We start from the raw sequence: 12,366 nt of genomic DNA on the forward strand, positions 1-12,366 counted from the left end.
CTTTTTTGTGCTCCGCCTTCTCGCAACTTTTTCCAGTAGATGGAGCAACTCACACATGAAACAGTGGCACTCTCGCCATTCAATCCAGCATACAATAAGCCATTCAATCCAGCATACAGTTCAACCAAACTGGTTCAGCTTTATCTTGACCAACACTTTCGGGTACTGGATTTTGTTAGAGAAGTAGTTCAAAAAAGATTTGCAGGACTTGTTTTATTTGGTAGCCCCCCCCCCCCCAAAAAAAAAAAAAACAACGCAGTTTCCTCAGTTTGCTACGGTTACTAAACTTTAATTATATAAAACCAAAATAGAACATTTTAGCTGTATTTATGGATGTACTGACCAGCGTAATACACGTTACCTGACTTCGTCTAGTTTAATTTTACCTAAGTTTTAAACTTACTTGAACAGATCTTGTATTACTGTGCGCGCCTGAATACCGGGTACACTAAGTAATTATACGCAGTTTTGCAGTTACCACTCAATACTTCCGAATTTCCGCGAAAAAAAATCTTTCAACATTGCAATTAGTTTTCGAGTAAAAAATGGTGATCATTGCAACATATTATCAACCCTTGTCTTGGAAACAGTGTTGTCACAGCCGAAAATTTATTGATGTACAATGAATACTACGGCACTCAGTAACAGTACGAAAATGCTGCTGATTGGTTTGTTAAGAGGGTTTTCGTCTTCAGCTGATGGGATGTTACTCCCAGATCGTTCAACAGTTCGATCTTAGTCCAGTTACTTTAGGGGTTGAAGTCGGAGCAGAGTTGGCACGTTTGTTTCCGGGAAGCGCGCCTTGAAGTGTTTATAAATATTATTTTCAAGAACGCTGTTTTTGCGATCAATCAATAAACCTCAATTTTGCTTCTCGATTCGATTAGCATGGGATTAGACCATCTTTTTTGCCGCTCTTTTCTCTCCATTGTTGGTTCATGAATAGTGACGGAAGTTAAGCAACTGTTATTATAGCAATGAGAGTGGGTTTAAAATTTTCTCACAGGTTCGTTATCGCCCTCTAGAACTTCGCCTCGGACTTAGATAACTTCTCTATGACTTTAAAAACATGTGGTAATATTGTTCAATTTTTCCAAATGGAATTGTTAACATGATCTTGGCAATTGAACTCCCGTAAAACTGAGCACACGCGATCGCAACAGCGCCTTGATTTCAATAGTTGTGATTTAATTAAACCCTGTGATAGGTACTCATTTTTCTCCAGCCGACTAAGTAAGTGCTTCGCGAACATGGCGCCCCAGGAATATCTCTGTTAATTTTACAAATAATCATGCTTCTTCGCTAAACTGAAAAAGAAAAATAGTAGAATTTTGAATTAAGTATCAACAAAAACAATTCCAATCTTCAGTTTTGCTTTTTTAATCATTTACCATTTTAATTCAGTACACGTGTGGATTAGCTCCTTTATGGCATGAAACAGCAAATACAAACAGCAAAGAACAGAGATATGCAACAACAAACAAAAGAGCGTTCAAGAGTTACAGAACTATCAATTGTGATTCCCAATTAAACAATCAATAACTTTAATTATAATCAACGTCAATATAATTTCAATGCCTACATTTTAACTCATTCAATGAATAACATATTTAGAGAGCGCCAGAATAAATCAATAAATTTTTTTCACGGTTTTTGGAATAAAGTTTTAACAGTCGCGAACGGAAGCAGTGATTGAAAATAAATGTTTGGCCAGAAAATTATCAGAATGAATTCTAAACAACAATTTGCTCCCATTTAATCAACTGAAAAGTGATCGCTTTGGTTTTCACACAGGTCATCAAGTTAAAATTTATTCTTGAAAGAAAGCCACCAAAATTTTAAACTGATTTTCTTGTTCATTCACGGATGACCCAGCACACTTCTCAACAAAGAAAGAATGATCAAGCGTAATCAAAGTTTTCTTCAAAGAAAGCATTTAGGAATTGAACGTTTCAGCGAGTTTGGAATAGATAGAGAGCTGAATGTGGAACACTTCGTCTGGTGACATCCTCCTTTGGAAAGACATTCCAGAACTTGAGAGTGGAGCAGGGAGCACCAGCTGCAGTGACCAGGGTGCTACTGTCAGGACCCAAAGCAGCGTATATCACACGCGAATTGTGCCCATCAAGTGTTGCAACCTTTAATATAATCCACTGACAATATGAAGTCAAACGATGGATCAGAGTCTGGCCTTTTTTTATGTTATATAAGTGGAGGGCTGGTGCTTTTATGGGTTTCAGTTTCAAATATAGTCACGATAATTATTGACAAATAATTCCGCTCATCTATACTCTTGGCTTAATTGTCTATAAGTAGAGATGAATGAATTGTCAAATGAAGTAGAGATGGGAACCATTCAAAATAATACAAAGTAATCTATTCTAAAGGATACTTGATTGATTCTCAAATATGGACAGACGGGCATACCAGTGATATTTTTTAATTCAATAGAATAGACAAATCTTGAACTGAATGGGTATACATTTGGTTTTAAAAAATAATACAATTTGTTCAGCAGAAAAAGCAATATTATCAAGTAAACACGTAATTTTGCCAGACAAAAAGACATTCTGAACTCCAAATCTATCCAATTTTCCCACAAAAAAAACTGACTAATGATTTGAATGCCAACACTTTTACGGCATTAGCATCCCTATGATTGTCAACGAAGCTATTGAGTGGTTTGCTTCGAAAAGCAACGGCGTAAAAATATCAAACAAAAACCGACAAATGTCGGAAGAAGTCACTGAGAGGTCAAAGAATGTTGGTAAAAGTCACTTGAGAAGTCAAAGAATGTTGAACTAGAAAAGCGCAAAATTGCCAAGCAAAAAATTTGCATAAAAAAGACACACACGTTTACAATAATTGCTATGAACTGCGATCAAGAGCAATTAAAAACCAATCACTAATGTTGATGACTTGCACAAAAAATTCTCACAAAACGTACATCAACTTTGCAATTAAAATTTGAAAAATAGTAGCTAAGACAGAAACAATGGAAACAAAATATTTTTAAAATTAGTGGATTCAAATTTGAACACAGAACCCTTTATCAAATCCTTTAACCATTTTAAGCGATTTGTTAAAAAAGTAGCTAACATCCTGTCCAAATCCAGCAAGTGACAAAATAACAAAAAACCATTAGGGCATATAAAAACATTTAAAACAGGCAAGGTACCAAAAAAGAAGTTGAAAATAAACGGTCTTGTAGTAAACAACAACAGATATAAAAAGAAAACACTAACTGAATTGAAAAATGCCATATTAGAGATCCGACGAGGCCTGTTATTTTTAACAATGATCCCTGTTTCATGACAACACAACAATAACGGTAAAACAAAAAAATCATTATTCAATAACAAACATTAAAAACCATTGGACGAAAACCACATTAAGATTCATATTGTTTGAAGTACGATGACACCTGCCATTAATGACACTAAATAACAAGCCGACAAAAAAGTAACATAATCAATTTAGATTGAGAATTGGGCGCAGTCATTCTACTGAGTGAGGCAATTTATACATGCTCCAAAAACTTTACAAATAATGTGGCCAAAATCCACATATTGAATACTGTAAATTGAGCACACTTATGCAAACTCATATTCGAAAAACTGGAAGTAACAAAAAAGTGGCTCTTTGATTTCTTGCCTTGTGATGAGATACTTATATGGAGGAAGACGACGTGTTAAAAAATAGTCCACAAGCTGGATAACTGATGACTTGACTGTCAACATTAGCAAAACTAGCATTAACGTTTCTTGATTGTCACAAGAGCACATGATACTACATAAGCGAAAAAGCAGGAAAAAAATCAGTTTCGAAAACGTGTATTTTTAAATTATCAAAACCAATAAGATCACAATTAAAATACGAAATTCACAATAAGCGTCGCAATAAATATCACACCAGCTATCCTGACAAAGATTAAGAAATGAAGCAACGAAAAACCGGACCTAGAAAAAATCAATTCACGGCGAAAAATTTCACGTAACACTTTACGTGATGATTTTACGTAAGAATTTACGAACTATATCAAAGCCGTTGAAATTTTATACTTTTTTACGCCAGAAAGCAAAAAACATTGAACACTAAAAGGTTGAACAAATCAATGAACTTGAGTAAACAACAAACGAAGCAAGATACCTAAATTAAAGGAAACAAATGATCCCTCATTAAATGACGAAAACACTAATTGAAATTAAAATGTCACATGACGCTGAGTTCTGCTATTAGTGAGATAAACCCTGTTTCATAGAGCAAACAATAAACCAACAATTGCGGCAAAAACCAACGGTTCACGGTTTTTTAATAACCATTATCAAAGCCACTTATGCCTCTTCAGAAAACCAATGAGACATGTCAGCAATGACGCTAAAATATAAGATATGTTCTACTTTGATATAGTTCTACAAAAGAACAACAGGTCCAGTTAAAACTTTTTAAATCTATAAAAACCATCAGCAACTAACTGAAAACATTAAATAGGTTCTCCTAGACACCAGCACATTCAATAAAACATCAAGGGGACCTGAAAATATTTAAGACTTTATGAAAAGATGTCAAAAATGCAGTCAACAAAATTTAATATATTATGAAAACAAGATAAAGTCATAAAAACCAAACTCAACCCATGGATCGATTCAAACAATAGCATAAATTTAATATCAGAACACATATGAACATTACAGTTCGCGAACAAACCAAGAGATAAAAAAAACAAAGTTTGCTCAAACACCATATTCCAGCTTCACTTCAGAAGCAATTCGAGCAATTTACGCTTTGGAACAACTGACTTGTCGCTCCAATTACCGTTAAAGTGAGATTTAAGATCCTAATCAAATTTGATTTCTCATTGACAAAATGAAAAAAAAAAGAAAAAAGCGATCAGATATTAAGATAGCATCCAAGATATTTCGAACACTTTGTATTGTAGACAGCCTTAATGAGATCATAAATGCCCTCACTTTTGCAGCTATAAAAATACGCAGCCATCGAAAAAATCTAAAATTGCAAAATGCCGATACAAATTAGTAAAATAGCGTTAAATCGACTTAAATCAGCAAAAAGACCGTCAAAACTACTGTTCAAGTAGTTTTGGTCGACACTAAAAGTTTGACTCAGCCTCGTTTAATTCATGAATATTGTCTGAGCATGTTTCAGAGCATTATAAGCAGTCTTGGGAATTAAAAGCAGTCTCAGCTAAAGTAAACGATTTGGTGCTGTTTTTCAAGAAAAAAAAGGAATTTACCAGAAAAATCAGAGAAAATTTAGCAAAACTACCAGACCGTTTCAAGAGTTAACAACCCTGTCTGATCATACAAAATTAAAAGCATTCTCGTCAATGAGCACATTTCAATTCATATAAGCAGAATAAATCAAATTTTAAGTAAACGTTTCAAAACAGTGATAATCAACAACGTTCACTATAATTTTGAACCTAGATAACTCCTCAAAAAGAGAAAAATTGAAGAAAAACCTAAATAAGAATTCTATGCTTGACGTGCTTTCGGTTGATACCACTTACAACTCTACAATAAATATATTGATCAGCCGAAATATCGACTGAACAAAATACCAGGATCAATGATAAAACATAATTGATTAATCATTTTGCCCTGAACAACCTAGAACTGAAAGGCAATCAAGGCAACTTTCCCGGTATAGAAATGAGGGGCATGTTTATATAGCCTGCTTACTCTTAGTGAGGCTGGTCTCACTTAAGACTTTTCTGTAAGCAGGCACAAAAGATCAGGCCATCTTCAAAACTTGTCCTTCAGACTTCATGACCACTAACTTAAGTGTCGGGCTAAGAATTTATCAAACTCCGAGGTGACCGATTATAAAACTTTTTAGCGCTCGTTAAGTACATCGAATATAACATCAATGCCTAGCGTCCGACCAAAAGTTCTCCTCAATTTTGGTAAATATAGTCTTAGTTGATAACTTTATACAGTTATAAGCTATATACTAAATGGAAACCTTTTCATTCTTCTCCCCATCCCATACAATGATGTCGTTGGTTGAGTAACCCTGAGTGGTGACGTAGTAGTTAGCGTGTTTACACCAGAACACACTGGTGATCTGTGAACCCACTGGGTTCTTGGACACCAATTGACCTGTCATGGTGCTCCAGTGGTACACTGTCTGGTCATTGGTTCCACCTCCAGTAGTCAGTGTTCCCAATCTACAAATTAGAACCTCAATGCTAGTAGATGCTAAATATAATTTACATTTCTTTCCTCAATAATTCGTGCCCAATGAAGGTCATTGTTTGCCATTCAATGTGTTTAACTTTTTAGCTGTAATTTTTTTCATTCAAATTCAAGAAGCATTTTAGCTTATACATTCGTTTAATAAATTAACCATGGACATCATCCACATAGTTAATCGGCTTGAACAAACAATTTTCCAAACAAACAAAAGAATTCGCTCATCCTTTCTATTTTCATGTCTTTCTTTCCTCTCGCACCATTTCTCATAATGAGTCTAAGAAACTCAAATACTTTTTCCCATCCCCGCATATTGATTAGGACCAAGGCTAAGAATGCTAAGACATAGCCTGCACAGATAGCTGCGGAAAAGACTTACTTGCTATAGAAAAGATAGCAACAGAAAATTGAATTGTGGCTGATATAAAACTATATAAAATCTATTAAAAAAACATACTCATTACAACTCAAAGAGTTTGAATTGTATAGGGGCGTTGTCTTTTTAAGACTCGGAGAGGCTTTATGGTTTTTTTATAAGTGAGCGAAGCAAAAAAACCGGAAGTTCAGGTAGTGAATAAAGTTTGACAAAGTTGTTTTACTGAACAAATTCGAAGAGCGGAGAAAATAGAGCGCGGTTCTTTTCATGGCTTCTTTTGAAACAGAGAAAGAAATGTAGGTAGGTGTGAAAAAATCTTCGCTAAGCGAGCAAATTTTTTTGTTCACATGTGGCTTTTTCAAGCTTTTTTGTCTTTTTTTGTAACTGCTATGTTGTCTAAAAATTATAATCTTCAGGTTGTCTTGATAGCGTTTCGAAAGTTTTTGGTAATTAAAGGAAGTTTTACAACAATTTGAAGGTTTTTCAACTAATTCTCCGGTTTTAAGCCAATTTTAGCAATTTCTGGCCCATTAATGAATTTTATTGCCTTTACATGTAACTGAACTTAAGCTCAAGGATCATGGGCAGTTTCTATTACAAATTATATAAGTGCTTCGGAAGTAACTTCGCTTTATTTCAAAATTATATATTTTTGTGCTTTTTTGGCTTGTCCGCATTTGTGTGAGCAAAGAATTTTTCTCGATTGCTTGAAGTATTGTTTCCCCTTTGTATTTGTACCTGTACAAATGAAAAACGTAAATGAATTTTTTTTTAATTTTTTGTCTAAATTGCTTTTTAGTTAAAATTTCTTTCATTTCAATTAGGATAGACTTTTCTCTTATTTGATGCTCACTGCCGTCAGACATCAAAAACTAGTTATCTGACAGGCTGCTTTTTGGCAAAAAAATCTTCGAGTCGTTTCCGGAATTCTTCCGGTCATAATTTTTTAAGATCTGTTGACACATTTTCCTGAATTTGGAAGTCAAACTGAAGCTGAAGCTACAATTTTGGTCACGCCTAAACAGGAAGTGGTGCGAAGAGAGTTCTTTTGCGGCGTTATTTTTTTTTCATTCCAATTTTCACGTAAAGTGAGAAAACGGTGTATGAACAAAAATTCGCTTTTTCGCTTGTTTTTTTGTTCACATGCGGAATTTTCGCTCAGATTCTTACTGTCTCTTCGATTTTTTAATCGAATTCTTTTCTAAATGTTTTTCTCGATCTAGTCATAGTCTATTCTGGGTCTAGTTTTTTTGTTTAGTCACTAAAAATTCTGATTGTAGGTCAGGACTTGTCCTGTTATGTTTTAAAATTTCGCTTCTGGTAAATTCAATATGATTAATTGATTTTCGTTCTAATGCTTCATTAACAGCCTGCATCTTTTAGGAGTGGTTTATTTACCTCTAAGGAGTTAAGAAAAATCTAAAAAATTACAAAAAATTATTGAAAGAGCTGAGTCAATTACGATAAAAAGAAACATATCACTCTCAATTCAGCCTAAAACTCACAGTCCAATTAGAATGTCGTCGCACGCTCCGATGCAGTGAAAGAGTTGTAGGAAAAGACCAACAAAATTGTTCCGATGAGATTTGCGGCTTAAAAAAGCAAAAAGAGAAACTCTCTTGGCAGCGGTGGCAATTGTTTCAGAGCAATTAAGGACGTACTTCGAAAAACTCAACGCACTCACAGGCGAATTCAGGTAAAACTAAAGCGCTCAAACATACTAGAAGTCAGCAATAGGTAAAGACCCCCCACAATATCGAATAACTTCAACAAAGACATTTTTAAATACTGTTTACAGTCAGTAGACATTACGCATTAGTACCCCTGATAGCAATTTGGGGAGTTATTTCGAAGTACTTTAGAGAGCTTTAAAGTGAACAAACATACTCGGCTTGGTTTATTCTTTTCCCTTCAACCTTTAACTGTGCTCAAAAAACGCTTGATGGAGTTGAGCTCTGGAGACTGACTGTGCCACGGAGCGAAGTAAGTACTTTAACAAGACAATTAGCTTTCTGCACAGCTGAATCGGTTAGAGCGCTATCGTGCTGTAAAATCTACAGATCGCCAGATATCCACAAATTTAAGATAGTTCAGAACGTTAAATTTTCCAGTCAAAGACGTTCAAAAACGTTAAATAATCTGCAAAATGTTCGAGTCGTTTCCGGAATTCTTCCCGTTATGTTTCTCATAAGATCTGTTCACACATATTCATAAATTTTGAAGTCAAATTGAAGCAATGATTTTGGTAACGCCGAATAGGAAATGTTGCGAATTTTTTTCAATTAATTTGAAAGTAGAGTGAGAAAAGGGTGTATGAACAAAAATTCGCTTTCTCGCTGGTGGTTTTTTGATCACATGCGGCATTTTCGATCCGATTTTTGTTGTTTCTTCGATTGTTTTAATCAATTCTATTTCTTAATGGTTGTTTCAATTCAGTCATAGTCCATTTCAGGTCTAGGTTTTTCTTTAGTCAATAAAAAATTAAATTGTAGGTCAGGACTTGTCGTGTTATGTTTTTTTAATTTCGCTATTGAAAAATTCATTCATTATTTCATTTTGGTTCTAATGTTTTATTAACATCCTGTATTCTCTAGGAGTTGTTATTTACCTCTAAAGAGTTAAGAATAATCTCAATGATTGTTTAAAAGTCATAGGGAGAGCTGAATCAAATAAGATTAAAAAACTTATTATTATTAATATAAAGCAATTACTGATCTAAAAAATTAAAGGTGACACTGTCCCGTTTCAATTGTTTACGTCAGGCATCCAATGATCGACGGTTTTTGGAGATTGCAATCACCGTCCGTTCTCCATGTTCATGAGTTTGATTCACTCCTACACTGCTCGAAGTGTCTCCGCATTCATTGGAGAATTTTAATTTCGCGCCTATGTCGGTTATCTCGATGAAGTCGCGTAATTAGCTCGCTAGCCGTCGAGAACGGATCCAGAAGTTGTGTTTCGCAACCGCGAGCACTGATCTGTGGCATTCAAACGTAGTTTGTAGCCGGTCGGGTAATAGAGCCGGCACCAAGATAATTCAGACTTTTCTAGTTACCTATGGGATCATAGTTAACCGAAGTTCTATTAACAGTAAATAAAGGTGCATGAAGGATATTTAACTTCAGCACAGCATATTTGTAGTCAACTTGTCCTTGTGCAAGCTTTAATCTGTGTGCTCTCAACAATTCTCATTCATTCAACGTTAAGGTACTAGGCAACCGACGAGCAAGTAATAGTGGGCAGTATCGTGCGCTTGGTTCTATAGATTAACTTGGTTCTATAGTTTAAACAAAATGGCGTATTGCGCTTGAGCATGCAAAGAACATTCAACACTTCCGAGGCTTTTTGCTTCAAATGAGGAATCCAACTTAGATTGCCGCTAACGATTACGCCTAGGTCTGGTTCGAATGTTTTAGGCTAAGACCACCAAAGTTATAACTTTCATTGCTCGTGCTACCGATTGATAACTTTTCATATTTTTTCTAGATTGAATCTCAATCTATTATCAACGCTCCGTTGGTAGATGTCATTCAATTCATCCTGGAAGTTTAATCCGCTATTTCTAAGAAAAATGAACTTTGCGTCATCGGCAAAAAGAACAGGTTCAGATAGGCGACAAAGAATACGAAAACCATTAAATAAACATTGAACAAAAACGGAGATAAAATAGCCCATTGATAGCAGATTGGGGAAAATTATATTGAAGAACTTTATAGAGCTTTAAAGAAAGAAAACATTTGGCCTGGTTTATTTTTTCGACTTTAACCTTTGACTGCGCTCAATATATGCTTAATAGAGTTGAGCTCTGGAGAATTACTGTGCCACGGAACGAAGTAACAGTACTTTCACAAGACAATTAGCTTTCTACACAGCTGAATGGGTTACAGCGCTATCGTGCTGTGAAATCCATAGATCATCACAGATATCTATACATTTAAAATAGTTCAAAACGTGAGGTGCTAACTTACTTTTGACGATCAGCATACAATGTCGAACAAAATGTGGCCAGCAAAATTTAAAGGCACGGAAAGACACGGACAACCACAGTAATTGCTTCGAAAATAATTGCTTTGTTCGAGAGTAATTAAAAAGTCAGTATTCCCTAAATGTTGAGGAAGAGTGTCATTTTAACGTTTTTCTATCCCTTAATTTTAAGAGACCACGGACATGTGAAATATATCAATCAATATAAATTGACTGACAAAAAAAACAGTCAGAAAAAACAGTTCCTCTCATGTTAAAGTAGGTGAAATACAAATTCGCCCGCATACAAACTTTCAATGAAAAAGAACAATGATTCAAGATCAATGATAGCAAACAACAAGTCGGCCTTTTCAGAAAGGTAGTCAAAAACAGCATTTACAAAAAACGGTGGCCAAAATTATTTCTCAAAACACGAGCTTTCATTGAAGACTTTTACACAACCTGTGAGGATTCCAGCTAAGAGCTCTGACAGCAGCCTTGTGCTCGAATGATTGCACAATCTGACCACTTCCAATGTCCCAAATGAGGACTTTATTGTCATTACATCCAGACGCCAGCAGACTACCGTCAAAATAGCACTTCAACCCGCAAACTTCTTGTGTATGGGAGGAAAATAGCCGAACAGACTTCTGCATTGACATGCGGACGTCTTTGCAGCAAATTGCGCCCGACTTTGAGCCGGAAAACAAAAGGCTGCCTTTCCACGTTAGCACACCGACACGGTTTTTATGTAGCTTTTGGTTCATTAAAGGCTGCTGATCACCCGTGGTGTGGACGTCTCTCGTCTGCACTATGCCACTGTTAGAACCAATTGCCAAAATCCGACCATCTTCGTTGAACGATAGAGAAGTCGGACTTAATCCAATGGAGTCCGCGTTGAACAGAGGCGCACTTTTTCCGTCGCTCCAGAGATACACAAACGATCCCAAAACTAATCCAATGACATTTTGGCACGAATAGTCGAGAATGTTGAGGTAGAAATCATTAAGCAAGCTAGGAGCATCAAGAATTCGGAGCGGAGATTTTGGAATCTTTGGCCCTTGGTTGTCGCCAACTGACGCTAAATATTTCGAACAGGGGCTCGACATTGTCAAATTTTTCACTGAATACTTGGAATTATGAGGATCCAAGTTCTCGTGATCTTCACTAGTCAGTTCAGCGTTGAAGCTTAAAACCTTTGATTCGCTGAATAATGTCCGCTTAACTTTCCGCTGCTTTTCGCTTTCTAGAAGTTGTTCTGATAAAAGTACTTGATATGGTGACATTGATGATCGCTTATTTCCAGGACTGTTCGAAGATTTATCGGATTCGGGTGAAGTCGAAACTATTCGATCGCGAACTAAATTTGCGGATAGAGGTGAAGTTCTTAAAGGAATGAACCTGTCACCGTATAACTTTTTTACGGGAGATGCAAGTTCAAACGGCGTGAATACTTTCAAAGGTGACACATCGTTTCTCAATTTTTGGGCTCGTAATTTACTCAGATAGACATCATTGACTAAACTATACTCATAATCAGATCTATTTCCATTACTCATTTTAAACAAATTTTTCAATCAAATTCAATCAAGAAGACTAAATAATGTGTTACACGCTAAACTAAACCAAAACAACCTGAAAACAGTGGAAAATAGAATAAATTAGACAACATTTACCAACCTTATTAAAACTGTCAGAAAATATGAGCGTTCAACCAGCACACTAAACCAAAACAAAGCTGCCGCATTGCCATAAAATAGCTGCAATAGTAGCAAAAGAAAGTTCCAAAATACGGATCTATTCTTTTGTAAT

General features: G+C 35.6%; 3 protein-coding genes across 4 annotated transcripts in view; 1 reads left to right on the forward strand and 2 right to left on the reverse strand.

Moving 5' to 3' along the window:
* Positions 1-12,366, reverse strand: part of LOC142353242 (sulfate transporter-like) — a 510,154-nt gene that overhangs the window by 425,925 nt on the left and 71,863 nt on the right. The window lies entirely within an intron of this gene.
* LOC142353246 (uncharacterized) overlaps positions 1-12,366 on the forward strand; it is a 534,761-nt gene that overhangs the window by 295,583 nt on the left and 226,812 nt on the right. The window lies entirely within an intron of this gene.
* On the reverse strand, positions 1,319-12,209 carry LOC142353243 (uncharacterized). Its single transcript, XM_075405477.1, has 3 exons — positions 11,017-12,209; positions 5,986-6,190; positions 1,319-2,138 (listed from the first exon to the last, which is right to left on the reverse strand). Exons 1-3 carry the CDS (start codon positions 12,111-12,113, stop codon positions 1,953-1,955), a joined length of 1,488 nt encoding a protein of 495 aa, XP_075261592.1. The 5' UTR covers positions 12,114-12,209; the 3' UTR covers positions 1,319-1,952.

Source organism: Convolutriloba macropyga, chromosome 14, assembly GCF_964194025.1.
Source record: "Convolutriloba macropyga chromosome 14, txConMacr16.3, whole genome shotgun sequence".
In the NCBI taxonomy this organism is placed as follows: Eukaryota; Metazoa; Xenacoelomorpha; order Acoela; family Convolutidae; genus Convolutriloba; species Convolutriloba macropyga.